The following is a 22,887-nucleotide window of genomic DNA, read 5'->3' as shown; positions in this document are numbered from 1 at the left end:
TCAGTATTTTTATTATGAGTTGCTGAAGTCAAGTAATTTCCAGGTTTAAGTAGCTCAGCAGGACGTGCTGCCTGTCTGGGGCCACCTGTGGGCAGATGTCTGCCTGGGCTGTCTTTGGACTTGGGTTCAGACACGTGCCCTTGGCACGAGTGGCTGGCCAGACTGCCTGCCTGCTGGCAGTGTCCTGCTGAGAGGCAAGGATGAGTTAGCTGTGCTCCCAGTGTGGTCTGGCAGTGGAGACAGCCAGTGAGCAGGTAGTTTCGGTATTGTTTGGTGATTGCCAGGTTAATGGTATGGGCAGCCAGTATCAATTGAGCACATGCTGTGCAACAGGATTGCCTTGGGCATGGGACATTCTGGAATGCTGGGTGACACAAGGGGGCCACTTGCATCAAGGAAAGGCTTTGCAGAGCCGAAGGAAGGGGTGCTTGTGTGCAGCCCTATGCGTGCTGCAGGGGGTGGGCTGGGGCAGCACCCAAGGGTACAGGCAGGTTGGACGTGCTTTTTAGGAGGAAGAAGAGCTGGGCGAGGGGTTGCAGACCATGGGCAGTGGCAGTGAGCATGAGGCCACAGTCGCCTAACGCTGGTGGCCAGACCCCACAGTGGAGGGACCCTGGACGAGGTGAGGCAGGATTTGAGTCTGCCTTGTGTGGACTGCACAGGTGAGTCCAGGAGGTGTCCCCACCTGGGAGGAGGCCGTAGGTGCAAGGCACCTCCGACCTGAGGACTGGTGGTAGTTTGTTAGAGCCGTGGCTGGCTGTGGTTCATGGGAGCAGTTTTGTTGTGAGCAGTTTTTACTGTGCATAGAAGCTTTATTGGGGAAGAACAGATTTCTTCTCTTTTTCCTAGAAGAACCAGACGACTTAGACTGTGGACTAGAAGTGTTGATTGTTGGTTTTCATAAAAGCTGAGTGGGAGTTGCTTTGTGTTGGGCACCCGAGCAAGGTTGTCTCCTCAGTTTGTGTTCTGGCTTTCGTCGCTCATTAATTTAGGTTCCTTCTGTTGCAGAGGTGACCACAGTGACGGTGGCCAACGTGGGGGCCTCTGCAGACAACGTCTTCACAACATCAGTGGCAAATGCAGCATCGATCTCAGGACACGTTCTGGTAAGTGTTCCGAGGGGTGTAGCTGGCGCCACACTCGAGCCTTGGGCTTTGCTGAGACTCCTCCAGGACTCAGTCCGCGGTGAGAGCGCCTGCTGTGTTCTGCAAGCCGCGAGGGGCACAGGAGCCTCAGGGCTGTGCTGGGGCGTGAGGAATGAGAGCTGAGGAAGAGCCACCGTGGAAAGCCGGGCGAGGAGTTCTGATTTAAGCTGAGAAGTCTTTGCTCACTTGACTTCTTCGACAAGGAAAGTGCATGCTGCACGTGGCTTCTGTGAAGTGAGGAAAACGTGGGAGAACTGGAAAGAGCCTTCCGAGCTGTGTGGACAGGGAGACGTCTGCCCCAGAGGGCCTTGCAGTCTGTGTCCGGGCCTGGAACCCCAGCTTCTGGCTCAGTCCAGGCTGCTCTGGACCCAGAGTTCAGCTTCTGCCGGCAGCTGGAGATGTCTGCTGTCCTTACGCACACGGCTCCAGGCACATCTGAGAGAATCACTGCATTTGCCTCCTGAAGTCTGTTCTCGTGGCATTGTGGCACTTACAGTCCAGTCTCCCACGAGAGTTCATTCTGCATGCCTTATGGCCGTCCTCCTAAAGAAAACTGCTGCCGGGCACAGTAGCTCACACCTGTAATCCCAGCGAGCTCTGGGAGGCAGAGATGGGAAGATCACTTGAAGTCAGGAGTTTGAGACCAGCCTGAGCAACGTAGCAAGACCCTGTCTCTACAAAAAATTAAAATAAAAAAATTAGCAGGGTGTGGTGGTGCACCTGTAGTCCTAGTGTTTGGGAGGCTGAGGCAGGAGGATCGTTTGAGCCCAGGAGTTGGAGGCTGCAGTGAGCTATGATTATAGCACTGCACTCCAGCCTGGGCGACAGAGGGAGACCCTGCCCCCCCAAAACAAAACAAAACAATAAAACGAACAAAAAAGAAAAGTTGCTGAAAACCATTCACACCCACATTCAGAATCCTTCCACGCTATGTTGTTTCAGCCTATTCTATATTTTATGTTTTGTATGTGAGGCTTCAGTGATTCTGGGATGTCACTCAGCCAGGGCAGGCAGCCTTGTTACCTACCAGGTAGCAGATGCTGGAGGTGAGGGGGGTACAGTCTCCAGAAAGGGGTTCCCTGAGACCGTTTCTGCCTGTTAGTGGCAGCAATCTTCTCAGCCTTGGTCACAAGCCTGGGACACCACACCTGTGTACTGAAAGCAGAGCTGTCGTTAGAATGGCACAAGCAGAAACTTACTCAGTTACAGCAGCAGTGGTGCAGCGAAGGGCTGGCTGGCAATGGGAGGAAGTCGGCTTATTTCAGGACGAGGTGTTCAAAGGCACACAGACGACAGCCGTGTGACGGCTTTGTGCTTTCATTCAAGCTCCTTCCTGGCAGCAGAGTCTGGGCTTGTCCTCGCTTTCTAGGAGTGGCTGAAGCTCAGGCCACCCTGTGGGTGCCGAGGACTCACTGGCGCCAGGGAGCTGGGCGTCCCGTGAGCACACACATCCCGTGAACACAAATATCCCCTTTCTCCAATAGAGAGCTGCAGGTCTTCGGTGACTCAGACACAGCTATGTGGACCCCTTCTTGAGGCATTGGCCCTCAGGCCTCTATGAGCCCAGGCGCCATGGTAAATGTCTGTTCAAGTGCCCTCATTTTTGTTTTTCTTTAAGAGACAGGGTCTCGCTCTGTCACCCAGGCTGGAGTGCAGTGGTGTGATCACAGCTCTCTGCAATCTCAAACTCCTGGCCTCAAGTGATCCTCCCGCCTCGGCCTCCTAAAGTGCTGCGATTACAGACGTGAGCCACTGTGCCTTGCCTTAGTGCCCTGATTTCATGGTGACATTTTCAGATATAAGAAAAGGTTGCTTCCTCACTTTACCTCAGTTGGTTTTGTACTCTTATGATGAAAACATTAGAGCATTCCAGAATCTCGGCTCTGGATAGGTGCCCTGGAGGTCTCTGGTTAGCCCATGGCTGGCTGAACAGAGTCTTGATGCCACGGTTTGTTGGGTGATTGGCTGGGTGGGCACAAGAACTCTGGCAGGCTGTGGAGGGGTCTGTGCAGCTTAACGGGCAAGTTTGGGGCTGGCGTACGGCAGCATTCAGCCAACGTGGACGTGTGGCGAGGAGGCCCCGGTCTGGGGCGTGTGGAGGGAGCTCCGCGTGGAACGCAGCACGAGAGGGAGGCTGCTCTAGGCTGTGCCTGGGGGATCAGCTGGGTTTCCTGGAAACCCGCTCTTAAGACCTGTGACCTTGAGGGTGCTGTGCAGGTAGAAGTGAGGGTGTTTCCTATTCGCAGAGCGTGTGTGCAGCGTGTTTCTTCTTTAACTCTGACAGATGATTGGAAGCATTTTTCTCAGCACCACCCAGACTTAGGCATTGGATTTTCTTGTTCTTGGCTCTGTTTTTAAGTCTTTTAGAGACATCTTTAGAGAAGATACGGGATCCTTGGGTGAACATGCCCTTCTTGGTAACGAGTAGGCAGACCTTGCTGTGGGGCCACATCAGCTGGGCTATGTGACGCGCCTCAGGGTGGCCCTAGGAGGTGACTTAATGTGTGTTCTCACTTCCAGTCTGGTAGAACAGCCCTTCAGATCGGAGACAGCCTGAACACTGAGAAAGCCACGCTGATTGTCGTGCACACAGATGGGAGCATCGTGGAGACCACCGGGCTGAAAGGCCCAGCGGCTCCCCTCACCCCAGGTAAGGTGGCACGTACGCCCAGTCCTTTAGAGGATCTAGAACGCATTCTGGAGATTTACTTATCTGTTTATTTATTTTTGTGGCAAATTTAGAATGTCAAATGTTAATAGATTTAAGGAGAAAAAGTGGATTTATCCAGGCTGAGAAGGAATGATTCCGCAGTCGAAGAAGACAGTGCTGCTGCATTGGGCCGGCTGAGCAGCTCCGAGACCCAGTGTTGGCGGAGTGTGTGGTGCTTCCTGGTGACCCGGCAGCATCTCTGACCTTCAAAATACTTTCTTTGCCCAAGGTCCTCAGTCTCCTCCAACTCCTCTGGCTCCTGGCCAAGAAAAAGGTGGAACCAAATACAACTGGGACCCCTCCGTGTATGACAGCGAGCTGCCCGTGCGGTGCCGGAACATCAGTGGCACTCTGTACAAGAGCAGGCTCGGCTCAGGTGAGGGCAGTGCCAGCCGCACGCAGGCCGCTGTGGCTTGGGATTTAAAGCTATTGTTCCTTTTTGGAACCCCTACACGATCAATTTGGGGCAAAGGAAAATGATGTTGATGGCACGTACAACTAGGTAAGAAGACAGACGCAGCAGGTGACGCCCAGGCAGGGAGAGGCACGGGGCGGGGACAGCCGGAGAGGGTTAGGGGTAAACTGAGAACCCATCGTGCCCCACAGGACAGAAGTGGGAGGCAGGCAAGGCTGGAACTGTTCTCTTGGGACTTGACAAAGGATTCAGGAGAGGCAGATGCTCGGTGTGGAGCACGGTTGGGCTTGCGGTGACCGCAGGCAGCAGGCGGAGAGGCCAGCCTGGGGGAAGACGATCACACGGGCCTGGCCAGGAGCCAGAAGGGAGGCGGGAAGGGGAGGAGAAAGCCAGAGAAGGGCCTGGCCTGTGTCGGCGAGCTGGATGTGCTGGCAGGGGCGGTGCTTTCCCATGATGGGCCACCTTCGTTTCAGGAGGCCGGGGCCGATGCATCAAGCAGGGGGAGAGCTGGTACAGCCCGACCGAGTTTGAGGCCATGGCAGGCAGGGCCAGCAGCAAGGACTGGAAGAGAAGCATCCGCTACGCAGGCAGGCCGCTGCAGTGCCTCATCCAGGTACCTGCCTCCGCGCCCCACGCAGTGTCTGGGCCTTGGTCCACAGCTTGCAGGTGTCCGCACGAACCAGTGTCAGAAGGATGCGAGGACGGGCACAGACTGGGTCAGGTGGGGTGGATGACTCGGGGCACTTACCTTGTCTGTCCTCCAGGTTCCTGGCCTTCCACAGGGGGGGTGCTGACAACATGGACCCCACAGGATTGTTGTGAGGGGTGCATGAGCTCACAGTGCCTGCCATGGAATAAGCACAGAAAAGGGGAATGTCCAAGGCAAAAAAATGGAATCACAGAAGTCAAGATAATAGCAGCTCACTTTGGGCGCATGAGACTCTAGCAGGCACCTGACTCCTCTCTGTTCCAGTTTCCTCGTAAGAACGGAGGATGTCTAGTCCTTATTCCAGTTAGCTCCCTGGGTGTTGTGGAAATAATTCCTATAGAGTCTTTCACTTTTTGGAAGGAAATAGGTAGGTCCTGCCACCGGTAGTGGCATTGTGAACAAGAGAAGGCTCTGGAAATTATTGTATTTGATTTCTCAGAATTTTTGTCTGTATGAATGAATGGCAGATAAGTGGTAAAACTAGTTGAAATCTTTTAGTATTAAATGATTCACTTTTTAAGGGCTGGGGGTTTCTAATGTATCGTGGTACTTCTTACACCGCAGGACGGGATTTTAAACCCTCATGCTGCCTCCTGCACCTGTGCCGCCTGCTGTGACGACATGACCTTGGTGAGTTGCCAGCAGGTGGGGAGTGCTGGGGGGCAGAGAGGGGGGCCGTGTGGCCCCACAGCCCCTGCCTCTTGGTGCTCTCTCTCTCTTGTCCTCTGCCTTGGAGAGACACTGTCCTTACTTTTCTCCGGGGCTATTTGTCCCCTGTCCCTGACACATCACAATGACTACTGATGTCTCAACTGGGGCATGTGCCTGGCCCTGAGTGGCTATTCAAAGAATATTAAACGAAACGTTCTTAAATAATGAAAAGCTCTTATATCACCATCTTAACTCTAAAACAAACACACATGCTTCTTTAAATGGTTACAACAGGTGTGTATGTGTCATTTTATATTCTGCATTTTTAACATATCATAAAAATACTGCTGTAAACTTATTCATGTATAGAACTTTTAATGTCTTTTTAAAAATATTTCCTTATCCTGAATTGTTAACTGCTTCAAAAAGAAACAAAATCATTTTCATTGATTCTCCCCCCACCCGAGACAAGGTCTTGCTCTGTTGCCTGGGCTGGAGTGCCGTGGCGTCATCATAACTCATTGCAACCTCAAACTCCTGGGCTCAAGTGATCCTCCCACCTCAGCCTCCTGAGTAACTGGGACTACAGGCATGCACCACCATGCCTGGTTAATTTTTCTATTTTTTATAGTGATGGGGGTCTTGCTCTTGCTCAGGCTGGTCTCGAACTCCTGAGCTTGAGATATCTTCCCACCTTGGCCTCCCAGAAAATGTCCTAAGTTTCAGAACAACGAGTCAATTTGATGAGCCACAACCTGCTCCTTCCTCCTTTCTCCCCCAGCTCCCTGTGAGGCTCTGCTCTAGGTGGATGTGGCCAGGAAAACGGGGCTCCCTCTCCCCTCGGCTCCCAGTCGAGGGATGTGGTGTCTCTCTGGGGCACCACCAGCCCTTCTCAGCCCCTCCAGCTCCAAGTTGCAGCCCCCACGCAGATAGCAGAGGCTTTCCCTGGGCCTGGCAGGGTCAGCGCATGGGAGCCCCGACTTTCCTCACCCCAGGGTGTCCGTGTGTGAGAGGCAGGCCGGGAGGATCAGAGGCTCCTGTAGCAGGGGTGTCGCTCACTGGCAGAGAGCTCCGTTCCCACCGCACTCTGGAGCGGGGGCTCAGGTATTTAGCCTGCTGCAGAAGCAGGCCGTGAGAACAGAGACACAAAGCTCTGCCCAGAGGAGACTATGGGAACTCTCAAACATGGTGAAAATTTTGGTGGTAAGGATTAAAGGGGGCGGCAGCTCCGTTAGAGCAGGAGGCTCAACTGTGAGTCAGCTAGTTTGCCAGGGAACCAAGGAAAGCAGCAGCGAAGAGGAGCCCGCCAGGGGTGAGAACAAGCCTCAAAGGTTGCCTCCAAAACGGCCTCTGCAAAGAAGCCCTAATTTAATTGGCTCAGACAGTGGAGCAGTTTATGCCCCGGGGCATTGTCGGGAACAGGGGAACAGTCAGTGGGCAGTTAGTGGGCCGGACACCTGGCTAAGCCAGCAGAGAGGGAGAGACAGATAGCCAGGAGCCCCGGCAAAACCACTATCACCAAAGCTGCCTGTGCACCCCCAAGTCTGCACCCTCAGGAGAGCAGCCCAGGCTGTACCCTGCAGGGAAGAAGACATCAGCAGGACAGTCCAGCCAAGTCCCTAGAGAAATAAACACACAAACAGCCAGAAGCCCTGGAGAAAGGGGGACTCGGTGTGCACCGTTGCTATACTTTATCTCACCTAAAATGTCTAATTTTTAGCAAAAAATTATAAGACATGCAAAGAAATAGGAAAGTGTGAACCATACGTAGGAAAAAATGCAAGTAACAGAAACTGCCTGTGAGAGGCACAGGTGTTGGGTTTAGCGGACAGAGGCTGCACCATGCGGTAGAAGGGTCAACCCTTGAGGGCTTGGGGGCCTGGGGCCTCCTCGTGGGGAGGGCTTTCATACTTTACCATTTTATTCTGTCCTTATGGTCTATTCAGGTTGTTTCTTTAACAGATTATCCCAGGGCCGCCTCTTGTCCCGCGCGCTTGCCAGCAAAGCTGTGGGTGGCTCCTGTCGCTGCTGCCGGAATGTCCTTCTCTGGTTTTGGGCTGTGGTTTCTTCTCATTGCTTTACTTTGTCCCCATTTGTCTTCTGTCTCTTAGGAATTCCTAAAAATTTGATATGTTGATAATACTCTTTCTTGTTTTGCCGCACCGTTACTCATATCCTTTTTCTTTTTTTTTTTTAATTGTTTTTAGAGACAGGGTCTTGCTCCATCACCCAAGCTGGAATACAGTGGCATCATCACAGCTCACGGCAGCCTCAAACTCCTGGGGTCCAGCAATCCTCCTGTTTTAGCCTCCTGAGTAGCTGGGAGGCATGTGCCACCACACTTGGCTGATTTTTCTATTTTTTGTAGAGATGGGGTCTCGCTCTTGCTCAGGGTGTTGTCACACTCCTGGCCTCAAGAGATCCTCCCACCTTGGGGTCCCAAAGTGCCAGGATTACAGATGTGAGCCCCTGTGCCTGGCCCGGAATTTTTTGGAGGGTTTATCAGGGCACAACCATGACCCCTGCAGATGTCCACCAAGGCAGAGTGGAGACTCCCCCACCCAAGATGGGGCTGTGTCCCTCAAACCACCCCAGGGCTGGCTGTGTCCCCTGGTCTCCTTTTTTTTTTTTTTAATTTTTTTATTTCAGAATATTACAGGGGTACAAATGTTTAGGTTACATATATTGCCTTTGCCCCCACCCAAGTCAGAGCTACAAGTGTGCCTATCCCTCAGACAGTGTGGGCACCATACCCATTTGGTGTGAATATACCCATCCCCTCCTTCCCCCTCCCGCCTGCCTGACACCTGATGAATATTGCTACCATATGTGCACATAAGTATCGCTCAATTAGTACCATTTCATGGTGATCACTTTTCCATTCTTGTGATACTTCGCTTAGTAGAATGGGCTCCAGCTCCATCCAGGATAATACAAAATCTGTGAAAAATGATGTTGGTATTTTAATAGGGATTGCATTGAATCTGTAGATCACTTTGGGTAGTATAGACATTTTAACAATGTTGATTCTGCCTATCCATTGAGCATGGTATGGGTTTCCATGTGTTTATGTCCTCTGCTATTTCCTTCCTCAGTGTTTCGTAGTTCTCCCTGTAGAGGTCTTTCACCTCCTTAGGTAAATACATTCGTAGGTATTTTATTTTCTTTGTTGCTATTGTGAAAAGTGTTGAGTCTTTTATTTGGTTCTCAGTTTGACTGTCGTTGGCATATATGAATGCAACTGATTTATGTACATTAGTTTTGTAACCTGAGACTTTGCTGAATTTGTTTATCAATTCCAGTAGTCTCATGGCAGAATCTTTGGGGTTTTCTAGATGTAAGATCATGTCATCAGCAAAGAGCAATAGTTTGACCTCTTCTGCCCCCATTTGGATGTCCTTGATTTCTTTTTTTTTTTTTTGGTAGCAAAATGCTGTTTATTTTGAGCATGTGAATGCAAATGGGGAAGGCCGAAAAAGGCCTCCACCTGGATGTCCTTGATTTCCTTCTCTTGTCTGATTGGTCTGGCTAGGACTTCCAGCACTATGTTGAATAGAAGTGGTGACAGAGGGCAACCTTGTCTGGTTCCAGTTTTAAGTGGGAGTGCTTTCAATTTTTTCCCATTCAGTATGATGTTGGCTGTGGGTTTGTTGTGTATGGCTTTTATATATATATTTTCAGGCAAGTCCCATCTATGTCTGTTTTGTTGAGTGTTCTTATCATAAACAGATGCTGAATTCTGTCAAATGCTTTTTCTGCATTTATTGAGAGGATCATATGGTCTTTGTTTTTACTTCTATTTATGTGGTGAATTACATTTATAGATTTGTGTATGTTGAACCATCTTTGCATCTCTGGGATGAAGCCTACTTGGTTATGATGGATTATTTTTTTAATAAGCACCTGAATTTGGTTTGCTAGGATTTTATTGAGAATTTTTGCATCTATATTCATAAGGGGTATTGGTCTGTAGTTTTCTTTTTTTGTTGAATCCTTTCCTGGTTTTGGTATCAGGGTGGTGTTGGCATTGTAAAACGTGTTGGGGAGGATTCTTTCCTTCTCAGCGTTTTGGAATAATTTCTACAAGATAGGCACCAGTTCTTCTTTGTAGGTTTGGTAAAATTCGGGTGTGAAACCATCTGGTCTGGGACTTTTTTTTTAGGAAGGTTTTTTATTGCTGCTTCAATTTCAGTACTTGATATTGGTTTGTTCAGGAATTCTATTTCTTCCTGATTGAGCTTAGGAAGGCTGTGTATTTCTAAGAATTTGTCCATTTTCTCCACATGTTCAAGTTTATGTGCATAGACATATTTATAGTATTCATAGATGATATTTTGTATTTCCGTGGTATCAGTTGTAATTTCTCCTTTTAATTCCTGATTGAGCTTATTAGAGTCCTTTTTTTTCTTCTTCTCGTTAATCTAGTGAGAGGCATGTCAATCTTGTTTATTTTTTCAAAGAAGCAACTTTTTCTTTTATTAATTTTCTGTATCATTATCAATTTCATTTAGTTCTGCTCTGATCTTCATTATTTCTTTTTTTCTGCTGAGTTTGGGATTGGTTTGCTCATCCTTTTCCTGTTCTTTGAGACGATTCATTAGATTGTTGATTTGTGGTCTTTCTGTCTTTTGGATATAGGCATGTATAGCTATAAATTTTCCTCTCAGGACTGCTTCAGCTATGCTCCACAGATTTTGATAACTTGTGTCCCCTTTATCATTTGATTCAAAGAATCTTTTGATTTCCATCTTAATTTCCTCCTTGACCCAATAATTGTTCATCAGTAGGTTGTTTAGTTTCCATGACTTTGTGTAGAGATGAGAGTTTCTGTTGCAGTTGATTTCTAATTTTATTCCACTGTGGTCTGAGAAGATGCATGGTATAATTTCTATTTTTTTGAATTTGTTGAGACATGTTTTGTGGCCTAGGATATGGTCAATCTTAGAGAATGTCCCATGAGCTGATGGGAAAAATGTATATTCAGTGGTTTTTGGGGTAGAATGTTCTGTAAATGTCTGTCAGGCCCATGTGTTCTAGAGTTCTGTTTAAGTCCATTGTTTCTTTGTTTATTTTCTGTTTGGGGGATCTGTCTTGTTCTGTCAGTGGGCTGTTGAAGTCCCTGGTTATTATAGTGCTGCTGTCTATCATTTTGTTTAGATCAAGTAGGATTTGCTTTATGAATCTGGGTACACCTGAGTTAGGTGCATAAATATTTAGAATTGTTATATCTTCTTGTTTAATTGTTCTCTTTACCATTATATAATGATCATTGTTGTCTTTCATTACTTTTGTTGATTTGAAGAGTAATTATCTGATATGAGAACTTCCACACCAGCTTTCTTTTGGTTTCCATTTGCGTGGAATGTTGTTTTCCATCCCTTCAGCTTGACTCTGAATGCATCCTTGTGGGTTAGGTGTGTTTCCTGGAGACAGCAGATACTTGACTTGTGCATATTTATCCATTCAGCCAGTCTATGTCTCTTTAGTGGGCAGTTTAAGCCGATCACATTTATTGAAAGAATTCATAAGTGGGGCAGATTCTCTTCATCCTGTTGAGTTGAACTTTGTTTCTTTGTTTTCTCTCTTGAGCCATTGTGGTATCTGGCCTTTGACCTTTAGCTTTTGAATGATTTTACATTGGTGAGTGTGTATTGAGCTGACTGTTCTGAGTACTTCCTGGAGGGCAGGTCTTGTCTTGATGAATTCCCTTAGTCTTTACTTGTCTGAGAAGGTCTTTATTTCTCCTTCATATAAGAAACTTGGTTTTTGCAGGATACAAAATTCTAGGTTGGCCATTATTCTGTTTGAGAAGACTGAGAATGGAGCCTCCATCCCTCTGGCTGGTAAGGGCTCAGTTGAGAAGTCTGCAGTTAGTCTGATGGATTTCCCTTTGTAGATTACCTGCTGCTTTCACCTTAAGGCTTGTAGGACGGCCTCTTTCGTGGTTATTTTGGTCAGTCTGATGACTATGTGTTGTGGTGGCTTCCTCTTTGCAATGAATCTCCCAGGAGTTCTTTGAGCTTCTTGTACCTGGATATATAGATTTCTAGCAAGGCCAGGGAAATTTCCCTCTGTTATTCCCTCAAATAGATTATCCAACCCTTGTGTATTTTCTTCTTCACCCTCAGGGATACCTATGATTCTCACGATAGGCCTCTTCACATAATTCCTATTTCTTGTAGGCTTTGCTCTTTTCTCTTAGTTCTCTGCTCTGTCTCTGTCACTGACTTATTTAATTGAAAGGTATTGTCTTCAATCCTTGAGATTCATTCTTCTGCTTGATCTAACCTATTCTTGGGGCTTTCCACTGTGTTTTGTAATTCCTTGAATAAAGTTTTCATTTCCAGAAGTTCTGTTTGATTTTTCTTTAATATTTTAATTTCTTTAGTGAATTTTTCATTCATTTCCCGCATTGTTTTTGTGGTTTCTTTGTGTTGGGTTTCCATTTTCGCTTGCATTTCATTGAGTTTTCTTATAATCCATGTTCGAAATTCTTCCTCTGTCATTTCAGTGTTTTGATTTTGGTTGGTATCACTGCTAGAGAGCTGGTGCTCCCTTTGGGGGTGTCCTTTCGGTCTGATCCTTCATACTTGCGGAGTGCTTTGGCTGATTCCTTCCTATCTGGAGCAGCTGTTGCTTCTTACCTTTGGATTTCCCCCTGGTCTCCTGAGTAGCTAGGACTACAGGCATGTGCTACCATGTTCAGCTAATTTTTTGTTTCATTTTTGTAGAGACAGGGCCTCGCTATCTCTACGACCCTGCCCAGGCTGGTCTCAAACTCCTGGCCTCAAGCGATTCTTCTGCCTCAGCATCTCAGAGTGCTGGGATTACAGACATGAGCCACTGCGCCTGGCCCATATATTCTTTTTGAAACTATTTTTCTCTCATTTTCAGGAATTCGGAGCCTAGAGAGGGGTGGGCTTTGTGAGTGAGCTTAGCATCTCAGCAGTCGGCCGGGTCCTCGCGCGCTCAGAGAGTGAGGAGCAGGAGGCACGAGCGTCTTTGCACACGAGAGTGGTGCAGTCCGCCAACGCTGCCTTTCTCCCACAGAGTGGCCCGGTCAGGCTGTTCGTGCCTTACAAGAGGCGCAAGAAGGAGAATGAGCTGCCCACGGCTCCCGTGAAGAAGGATCCCCCCAAGAACATCACGTTGCTTCCAGCTACAGCTGCCACCACCTGTGAGTAGAGCAAGGCTCTATGTCACCGAGGGAGCTAAGTGCATTTCCCTTAGCGCGTCACCGCTTGGTACGTTCGACTGTGGGATTCTCTTTTCTAAAGTGCACTGTGGAGCTGGAAGGATAGTCGACACCTTCCGGGCTGCGGGGTGGGGACGGGTCCCCAGCTGAGCTCCGCCTTCCTTGCCTGGGGACATGGGTGCCAGGCGCCGTCTGCCGTGTTCTCAGCTGTTTCCCAGAGCCGAGAACAGTGGCAGGCGTGCGGCACACGCGGTGGACACCTCCTGACATGCCAGCCCTGGTCCCTTAGCGAGTGCTCAGGATGTGCCTCCCAACGGGAGGGGCGAGGGCTACCAGGGCTGCTGTTTGGGAGACATGTCCCGTCTGCCACCAGGCTTCTTCAGAGACGCCAGTGGTCGTGACACCTTCCTGCCTGAGAGTTCTTCATTATTAGTGTCAGTGGCTTTTAGGTACTCTCCTGTTCTACGTAAGCTGATGTAGTTGTCTAGGAAACGGTGATTAGGGGAACGGAGGGAAAAGTCTGCTTTTTTAAGACTATAACGGGGGGGAAGGATTTAGGGCAGGGAGAGGCGGCAGCAGGCCTCTGAGGTGACGTGGCCTGATTGTTGGCACGTGCAGAGCAGGGTCTCTAAAACACCTGCTGGCTCTCTGCGGAGGCCCTGGGTGGTCAACGGAGGGACAGTGTGGTGGCCGCAGCAGCATGCCTGCTGTGCGCACGTGGCCGCTTTATACCTTCGACTTTGATGGAAGTCAGCTTCTGAATTCAGGTTACAAAGTATTTTTAAATCATTTAAAATTTTATTATATTTTTGTTTTCTGGCTAGGTAGCATGTTTCCACGGCACACAATTCCAACAATAAATGGCAGTGATGGCCCACCCTGCCTTTCTCCCCACGGGGGGCCACGGTCATCTGTTCGCACAGGTCCTTGCGCGTACGTGGGGAATGGGGCCTTGCCCGTGCTGTGGCCTGGGCTCCCGAGGCCTTTCTGAGACCAGTGCCCCTCGAGGAGTGGCTGGTGGGGGCCCCGCGAGCCGTGGCCAAGCCACCTGGCTGAGCCCTGTGTAACATGTGCTTCTGCTCTTCCAGTCACCGTGACCCCCTCGGGACAGATTACTACCTCTGGGGCACTGACCTTTGACCGGGCATCCACCGTGGAGGCTACGGCAGTCATATCAGAGAGTCCTGCCCAGGGGGACGTCTTCGCGGGAGCCACAGGTGAGTTGCCTGAGCACCTGCCTGATGCGCCTGACCATTCCGTCGCGTCACAGCTGCTAAGTTGGGCTGGGTCGGCTGCTGACACCTCGAGAGGGGGTCTTGGGCAGGGGCGTGTTTATTGGTGGGGGCAGTGCAGGTGCCATTAGGGGCGAGTGCACCAGGCAGTTTGTGCCAGCTGGCAGGGCAGGCAGAGTGGGAGTTGGTTGATGGTGACGGAGACCGTACGGCTGGGAGAGCTAGAAATACTCCCTGTCTGCCACCTCCTGCTTTAGAGTCAGACTGGCTAATAGAAATGTGAGCCAAGCCGTGTGTGCAGTTGTAAACAGCCTGTGGCCATGTATAGGAAAGTAAATGAAATAGGTGAAATGAGTTTTTGTTATATATTTTATTTCATGTGACATCCCAAATCCCATCCAGACTCAGCACATTTCAGGGCCTCAGTAGCCACGTGTGGCCAGAAGCTGCTGTGTACAGTGAGTGCGGTAGCTGCAGGCGGTTAGGTTTAAAATCTGCCAGCACCGGGGCTGAGGCTACCTTGTCCTGTTCTCACCGACAGTCCAGGAGGCTGGTGTGCAGCCCCCGTGCCGGGTGGGCCACCCTGAGCCTCACTACCCCGGCTATCAGGACAGCTGCCAGATGGCACCTTTCCCAGAAGCTGCATTGCCAACGTCACATCCCAAAATAGGTAAGTTTGAGAGAATTCACACACATACAGGTTGTTGTCCTTAGAAAGAATTTCTAAGTGAAACAGGGTTTGTTTTGGTTTGTGTGGTGTTTTTTTCTTTTCCTGTTGATGCATTAGATCACAAAGTGTGGCCCCCTGCCTGTGTTTGTAAATAAAGTTTTATTGAAGTACAACCATGCCCATTCATTTGTGTGTTGTGGAAGCCTGCCTTGGGTACGGTGGCAGACTACTCCCATCAGCTCTGGCCCGCACAGCCTGAAGCACTTGCTGTCAGGCCCTCGTGGAGGAAGGGCGTGTTGGCTGTCATCTTCCCCACAGGGACACACACTGCCTGGTGGTGGGGTCTTGATCTCAGAGCTGGCACGGGCACTCAGTGTCTGGTGAAAGAATGAAAGCACAGGCCGGGCGCGGTGGCTCATACCTGTTATCCCAGCACTCTGGGAGGCTGAGTTGGGAGGATCACTTGAGCCCAGGAGTTTGAGACCAGCCTGAGCAACTCTGCGAGACCCCCCTCTCTACAAAAAATAATAAAAAATTAGCCAGATGTAGTGGCGCACCTGTAGTCCCAGCTACTCAGGAGGATTGCTCGAACCCAGGAGTTTGAGGCTGCAGTGAGCTACGACGACGCCTCTGCACTCCAGCCTGGGCAACAGAGAGAGAGACTTTATCTCAAAAAACAAAGTTAAATAATAATAACAATAAAGAAAGAAAGAATGAAAGCGCCAAGGTGTGCATCACATTTGACATCATACGGTATTTGCATTTAGACTTTGGTTTTCATTTAACTACACATTTTGGACATATTTCTACGTCATTAAGTTTTTTTAAAAGGTACATATAATCAACAAATGATTGATAGAACTTTTCAGTGCTGTGTTTTGTACATTTTTCACCATTATAGACAATACAGCAAGAAACTTATTCATAAGTTTAGAAAAAAACGTATCTTCTCATTCGCTTGTTTCCTTCGTCTCTTTCTTGCCTGTTTAACCTCTTTCCATCCTTGTGGCAGATCACCTCAGGTTTACCTCCTTGCCCAAGGCCCACCCTTAGTTCCAGCCCCTGGGTCTCGCGCTGTTTACCTCGTCCTGATGAATCTTGGCGGGGCCGGGGGTTAGGGGGAAAGTGTTCTGCCCTGGTCAGGGTTGTCCTTGCAGACTGCTGTTTGCTCAGGTGGCAGGAGGCCTGCAAGGTATTTTATAGAAAGTGAGTTGCAGGCCGGGTGCAGTGGCTCACACCTGTATCCCAGTAGTTTGGGAGGCCAAGGTGGGAGGATCACCTGAGGTCAGGAGTTCAGACCAGCCTGAGCAAGAGCGAGACCACATCTTTACCACAAATAGAAAAATTAGCCAGGTGTGGTGCGCACCTGTAGTCCCAGCTACTCGGTAGGCTGAGGTAGGAGGATCGCTTGTGCCCAGGAGTTTGAGGCTGCTATGGGCTGTGATGACGCCACCGCACTCTACTCAGGGCAACAGAGTGAGACTCTGCCTCAAAAAAAAAAAAAAAAAAATGAAGTTGTAAATACAGTACAAGAAACTTTTCAAAACCCTGAGCCATTTGCGAGTAAGTTCCTGACATCTCTTGGGATGCTTCAGTGTGTTTTTCCTGAAATAAAAGGCAACCAACATTAACATCAGTGAGTAAAGGTGGCCTCTGTCCTGCCGTCTGGGGCGTCGTCATTCAGAACCTTCTGGATGGTCATCTTTCATCTCCGCCAGGCCTGGCTTGGGGCCCTGATGCCTGGAAGATGGCAGGAGAGTTGTGCTGTGGCACGTCCCTCACCTCGGGGGGTGTGTCCTTGTCAGTTGCAGCAGCTGTGAGGCTGGCTCTGCCCAGGGCTCCGTGACACTGAGTTCCTCTGGTCCCATCCCTGTAAAGGTGACACAGACTGTGAGGGGAGGGTGGTGCCGGCCAGACTCCTGTGACATGGTCACCTATTTCTGTAGTCCCCATGTACCTATGAGGGGTACTGGGTGCCGCAGAGGCCCACGCCTCCTCGTCACACTTGCCACCTGTTTGTGAGTGTGGACGCCGCTTCCTGCTTTGGTCAGTGGGTGACTTGTGCCCCAGTCGCCTTGGACTTGGCCAGCAGGGCCCCTTCCTGAGCATCTGGTATGACTGGATGTTGGCGGCTCATCTCGGTTCCCTGTCTGCTGGGAGGCTAACTAACCCTTTTAGTGGGGAGTGGTACTCCCGGGCCTGGTCACCAGGGCTGGAGCCTGTTACCAGGGCTTGTGCTGACTGCGTCCCGTCCCAGCCCGTGTCCAGCCACATCCCGCTCAGCACCTCACCAGGGCACGGTGGGCTCCTTACCCCAAGAAACGGGCACCATGACACAGCTGGACTTTTCTTCACAGAGGGCTGGAGGTTACCGTCAACAGCTCGTCTCTGGGTGGGAGGCGTGCGCGCTGCCATTGTGTGCGTCTGTCCCCAGGCCCACTCACGCACTCACGCGCACATCTGTGTTCTAGATCCGTCTGTGTGTGTTGAAAGCCGTGAGTTTGCACCCTCTCTAGTTCAGTCCCAAACCACCGGGTTTGTTCTAGTTCCCTTGTTTCACTTTGTGTAACTTTCTCCTCAAACTGTGAGAAACCCGACTCCCGTTATCCTTAATAAATTCCTCCATGTGACCACAGACATCCAGGAAGATTTTCTAGGTGAGCAGAAATGAAACCAGGAGACTTTAGTTCTTTTGTCTGCTTTGCTCTTGTTGGGCCATTGTGCTGACCCCATCATCGTCCTCACAGCTGGTTCTATAAATGTTTCTTGGCCACCCCTGCACCAGGGGGACAGCTTGCTTCCCTCATCTATGGACACTCAGCTCTCAGCCTGTATTGGAGAGGGTCTGGCCTTAGCAGGTGCTTTTGGGTGGCAGCATTGGGAATTTTACAGTGTGGAGCGGGAGGGACCAGGGAGGTATAGACGTCTCCATCTCTGGAGCATGCTAGCACGTCGGACACTTTCCAACATCTGATGAGAGTTTTCATGGAGGCCAGTTTGAAGCTAGGAAATATATATTTTTTTTTTTTTTTTTTTTGAGATAGAGTCTCGCTCTGTTGCCCGGGCTAGAGTGCCGTGGCGTCAGCCTAGCTCACAGCAACCTCAAGCCCCTGGGCTCAAGCAATCCTCCTGCCTCAGCCTCCCGAGTAGCTGGGACTACAGGCATGCGCCACCATGCCCGGCTAATTTTTTTCTATATATATTTTTAGTTGTCCATATAATTTCTTTCAATTTTTAATAGAGATGGGGTCTCACTCTTGCCCAGGCTGGTCTCGAACCCGTGAGCTCAAGTGATCCTTCCGCCACGGCCTCCCAGAGTGCTAGGATTACATAGGAAATGTATTAATTTCTGGTTTATTTTGCTTTCCAAATGTTCTAGTGCTGACATCCCTGCCTGCCCTGGCTGTCCCACCCCCCACCCCCACCAAAGCTGCGTCCCCCGCAGTGGTCAGTGGGCTGGAGATGTCGGAGCAGCGGAGCTGGCTGTACCTGGAGGAGATGGTCAATTCTCTGCTCAGCACGGCGCAGCAGCTGAAGGTGCTGTTCGAACAGGCCAAGCAGGCCAGCTCCTACCGAGACGCCGCCGTGACCCAGGCCAAAGTTCAGGCGGACGCAGAGCGGAAAGAGGTAACATTTGCATGCGCAGAGACCCAGAGCCGCGGCCAGGCCCACCTGTGCCTTCTAGTGGCTCTGAGGCCAGTGCTGTGGCCTCTGCATGGCTCATGAAGCCCGCTGTGCCCCAGAGTCATTTGCACGTGCAGCCTTTCTTGTAGCAAAGTGACAGCTGTTGTTGGTAAGCTGTTTTTGGTTTGTATGAATAAGATGGGTTTATTTCAAAATTTTTATTTTTGAACACTCACCTTGTACAGACACTGTTTATACCCCCGGGTTATCCTCATGTAGTGAAAGCTGCCATATGTTTTATTAAATGTGGAGAAGCATCATTTGGCATGTTTCTGCGTGCGGGCGCTGGCAGGGTGCTCGGGTGCCCCTGCCTGGCAGCTGAGCTCTTTCCACCTGCTGTCACAAGGCGCCACTGTGGGCTGTCCTGGGCATTCTGCTCCTACCTTCTGGCACATTCTTCAAAGGGCGGGCCCTGTGCATGGCGTGGAGCATCAGAGGCATCCTGCCAGCAGGGTTTCCTGCAGTTTCCCCCTACTGCAGCACGGGCAAAAAGTCACTTGGGCCCCTTCGGCTTCTTTTGTGCGAGCCTTTAGATTCCTTGGGGCTAGAAACGTCCAGGTAATGTAAGGGCTGGGGTGGGGCCAACGCTGATCTGCCAAACACAAGTTACTGGGGTCAGTAACTTGGAGAGAAGGTATTGGTATTCAGCGCCTCTTCATAGCTTCACCCCAGCAGGACAGATAGCGTGCGCCCCAGGGTGTCGGGGACTGACGGTGAGGGTGGCGGAGTGTCTGCTCGGCAGTCAGGAGCTCCCCCCGGGGATGCTGAAGCCTGTGGAAGAGGCTGGGGCAGTGGCCCTCGCCTGGAGTCCCAGCTCTCCGGGAGGCCGAGGCAGGAGGACCCCTGTGGCCAGGAATTCGAGACCCCATCTCTACGAGAAAAAAAGAAAGAATGGGAATGTATTTTTTAATAGCTGCTTTTCTAGTGTTCATAAATGTGCACTTTGGTTTATAAACAAAAGTCAAATTGATTTTTTCCTATCAAATCTATAGGAAACTTTTTTTCCCTATTTCTTTCTACTTTTTATAGACCAGAGGAAAGAAGAGCTTTTCAGGTTCTTAGTTTTCTAAATGATTTCTCAGTATGTGATTAATGCGCTTTCAAGAAAGAGAAATGTTTCTACACCTGAAGATAGGAGATAATTTAAAAATACTTTTAAAAAAAGTATAGTCCCAAACTAATACATACTTATGCTGAAATTTATAGAAGACTAGAAGGCTTAAGGGCAAAAAGAATTCTATAGCCCTGTACAGAGTGTCTGTTTGGTCTTTTTTTTTTTTTTTTTTTTAAGTTGGGGTGAAATGTATGTACAGTGAAATGCTTAGATCTTAGACATAGAGCTCAGTGAGTTTCTATGAGTGTACACACCCAGTCCCAGTCAAGAACATTTACAGCCCTCCAGAAAGTTCCTCATGTTATCTCCCACTGGTGCCCACCCTGTAGACAGCCACTGTTCTGACTGCTGTCATCAGAGATTCAGCTGTTGTAGAACTTCCTGCAAATGGCGTTGTACCATCTGTACCCTTTCACGTCTTGCTTCCTTTGTTCAGCATAACTTTTTTGAGATTCAGTGTTCATTTTCTTCTAGTTGTTCCAGCAACATTTGTAAGAAAGACTTTCCTTTCCCCATTGAGTGGCTTTGGGAGATTTGTTGAAAACCAATTGACAGTTTAAATATAGGTCTGCTTTTGTACTTTGACCTGGATTATTTAGAAGCGTGTGTGAGGATTTTCTAGACGTTTTGCCATAACTGACTTCTAATTCAGTTCCAATATGGGTAGAGAATATACTCTATCAGATTTCAGTTCTTTTAAATTTATGATGATTTATTTTATGACCAGTATATGCAGGCTCAGTGAGCATTGCATATGCACTTGAAAAGAAAGTGTTTTATTCAGGCATTAGTTTTTTTTGTTTTTTTTTTTTAAGGCTGATAACATTAGTTTAATTCAACTGGACAGGGTGCAGGGGCTCACGCCTGTAATCCTAGCACTCTGGGAGGCCGAGGTGGGAGGATCACTTGAGCTCAGGAGTTTGAGACCAGCCTGAGCAAGAGCGAGACCCCATCTCTACTAAAAATAGATAAATTAGCTAGGTGAGGTGGTACACACGTGTAGTCCCAGCTACTCGGGAGGCTGAGGCAAGAGGATCACTTGAGCCCAAGAGTTTGAGGTTGCTGTGAGCTAGGCTGACACCACTGCACTCTACTCAAGGCAACAAAGCAAGACCCTGTCTCAAAAAAAAAAAAAAAACTTCAGCTGGACAGCTTGTGTGTAAAGGTTACATTTGTTGAGAATTGAAAGTTAGAACAAAGAACAAGAGACACGAGGCTTAAAGAAAGAGGTAGGGTCTTTTTGATACCTAGATACAGCTACTAATAAGTTATGTTCCACTTTACGTCCATACTCACAAAAATGCACCACAGGATTCACTTCAGTTGTGATACAAGAAAATGTCACACCGTGGAGATGTTAGTCCGTGAGTCTATTTTTTCAGGAGCGTTAGTCTTTTGCTTTATATGTCCTTCTTTCTTGTTTTGAGTGTTGGTTCATGTCTTTCCTACTTTCCAGTCCGGCTCATAAGTCTTTCATTCTGCCATTTTTATCCCTTAAGTAGATGGATTGTAGGATTTTGTTTCATTATGTGTATTTCATGTTTTCTACCCACTTGACTAATTTTGAATTAGTACATTTTCTTTCTCTCAACAGATATATATAAACTGGTTACTTTCTCTTTTTTTTTTGAGACAGAATCTCTCTCTGTTGCCCGGCCTAGAGTGCCGTGGCGTCAGCCTAGCTCACAGCAACCTGAAACTCCTGGGCTCAAGTGATCCTCCTGCCTCAGCCTCCCGAGTAACTGGGACTACAGGCGCCCGCCACCACACCCAGCTAACTTTTCTATTTTTTGTAGAGACGGGGTCTCACTCTTGCTCAGGCTGGTCTCGAACTCCTCAGCTCAAGCTATCCTCCCTCGTGGGCCTCCCAGAGTGCTAGGATTACAGGCGTTAGCCACTGTGCCTGGTCAAAACTGGTTACTTTCTCCATCTATCCTGTTTCTCAACTGAATATTTTAGTGTGAATCTTTCGATGATGACAAAGACTCTTTGCTTGGTCAAAGTTCATTCAGGCCCAGGCCTGTCTGTGCACTTAGTTGTAAAATCCAGTTTTAGCAAGCACCCCCATCCTTGCTATCTGATCAGGTTCCTCATCCTCTGCCATCTCTTGATCATGTCTTCAGTAAGAATTCTGTTAGGTCACTTAGGCAGGTTCTCCCTTACCCCTGTTTTATTGTTAGTAATTTTCCATCCACTGACCCCCCCATCCTTGCTCCTTGGCTATAAATTCCCATGTGCCCCTGCTGTTTTCAGAGTTGAGTGCAGTCCCTCTCCCCTACAGCAAAATCCCACTGCAGTGGTCCCGGCACCTGCTGTGACATCCTGAATAAAATCTGCCTACCATACCTTAACAAGTGCCGTTATGTGATTTTCTTCTTTACAGGACAGGGAGATGCTGTGTGTCCTGCGTGCTGGCTCAGAGGTGTGCACCATCCAGCCCACTGTCTTGTTAATGTTACAAACATTCGAGTACTGTGAGCAAGAACTGTGCTGTGCAGACAATGGAATAGTGAACACTTGCGAGGAGACTTCAAAAGTTAGAGAAATGATCTGAAACGTCCCAATTTTTCTTAATGACAGATAGGATAAAACATGTCAATAACAAATTTATCCACAACGTTTAAAAACTTACATATGTTTTCAACAAGTTCATCCTGTGGGGAGAGACTGCAACGTAAAATGGCTACTTATTGTGTAAAGTTGGCAACTAGTGTTAATATTATCTCCTTGGACTCGAAAGAGCTCCTCCCAGCTCTGGGGTACAGGTCCACACTATATCTGTAGTTCTCTGTTTTCATCTCTAAACATCTTCTAGATTTCAATCATAATTTCCTTCTTTCCATTAAAACAGAGAACAATCATTTGTCATAAAGATTGTCTACATGCCCCAACTTCTTGACTTTTATCTAGAAAGTAAGTGTAATGGAAAGACCAGACTTTGGGTCTGCAGACAGATAGCTGAGTAATTTTTGCACAAGTCAGTTCCCTTGGCCACCTGAATCTCATTCTCCCCCTTTCTGAAGCATGCCATAGTACCATCTCATAACATTTTTCTAGAGGCAGAAGGAGATAGAGCATCGCCATTACCCAGCACAGCACTTGGCATGAAATGGTGTCCCAGCAAAGCAGGAGGTTCTCAGCTTCTCAGCGCCCTGAAAGTCAGAGCACGTGTTTGCTTCCATCCTGCCCTCACACAGCCAGCGTGACAGCCCCACACGGCACACACTCGTGACTCCAGGGGGCTGCCGCAGGAGGAAGTTTCTAGCATTTTGGCAGATACTTCACTTCCAGTGCTTTTTGTGAGATGTCCCATGCTCCACAGGTGTATTCTAGTTTCAGATATACCAGGGGTTTATACAGAA

General features: G+C 48.8%; 1 protein-coding gene across 4 annotated transcripts in view; it reads left to right on the top strand.

The window, feature by feature from the left end:
* The window catches only part of DEAF1 (DEAF1 transcription factor), a 42,041-nt gene that overhangs the window by 2,208 nt on the left and 16,946 nt on the right, over nucleotides 1-22,887 (top strand). For 3 of the 4 annotated variants that reach the window (XM_045558517.1, XM_045558518.1, XM_045558516.1), the window contains exons 2-10: nucleotides 1,009-1,106; nucleotides 3,666-3,795; nucleotides 4,085-4,231; nucleotides 4,744-4,883; nucleotides 5,544-5,609; nucleotides 12,681-12,807; nucleotides 13,914-14,042; nucleotides 14,599-14,727; nucleotides 18,107-18,354. In XM_045558517.1, coding sequence (XP_045414473.1) covers nucleotides 4,806-4,883; nucleotides 5,544-5,609; nucleotides 12,681-12,807; nucleotides 13,914-14,042; nucleotides 14,599-14,727; nucleotides 18,107-18,354 — 777 coding nt within the window. In that variant the 5' untranslated portion in view covers nucleotides 1,009-1,106; nucleotides 3,666-3,795; nucleotides 4,085-4,231; nucleotides 4,744-4,805. Of the gene's footprint in view, nucleotides 1-1,008; nucleotides 1,107-3,665; nucleotides 3,796-4,084; nucleotides 4,258-4,743; nucleotides 4,884-5,543; nucleotides 5,610-12,680; nucleotides 12,808-13,913; nucleotides 14,043-14,598; nucleotides 14,728-18,106; nucleotides 18,355-22,887 lie in introns of all 4 variants that reach the window. The other variant, XM_045558519.1, reaches the window with a different exon arrangement.

The sequence above is a fragment of the Lemur catta genome, chromosome 7, assembly GCF_020740605.2.
Source record: "Lemur catta isolate mLemCat1 chromosome 7, mLemCat1.pri, whole genome shotgun sequence".
NCBI classification, from domain to species: Eukaryota; Metazoa; Chordata; class Mammalia; order Primates; family Lemuridae; genus Lemur; species Lemur catta.
This window is presented reverse-complemented; position numbering and strand designations above follow the sequence as displayed.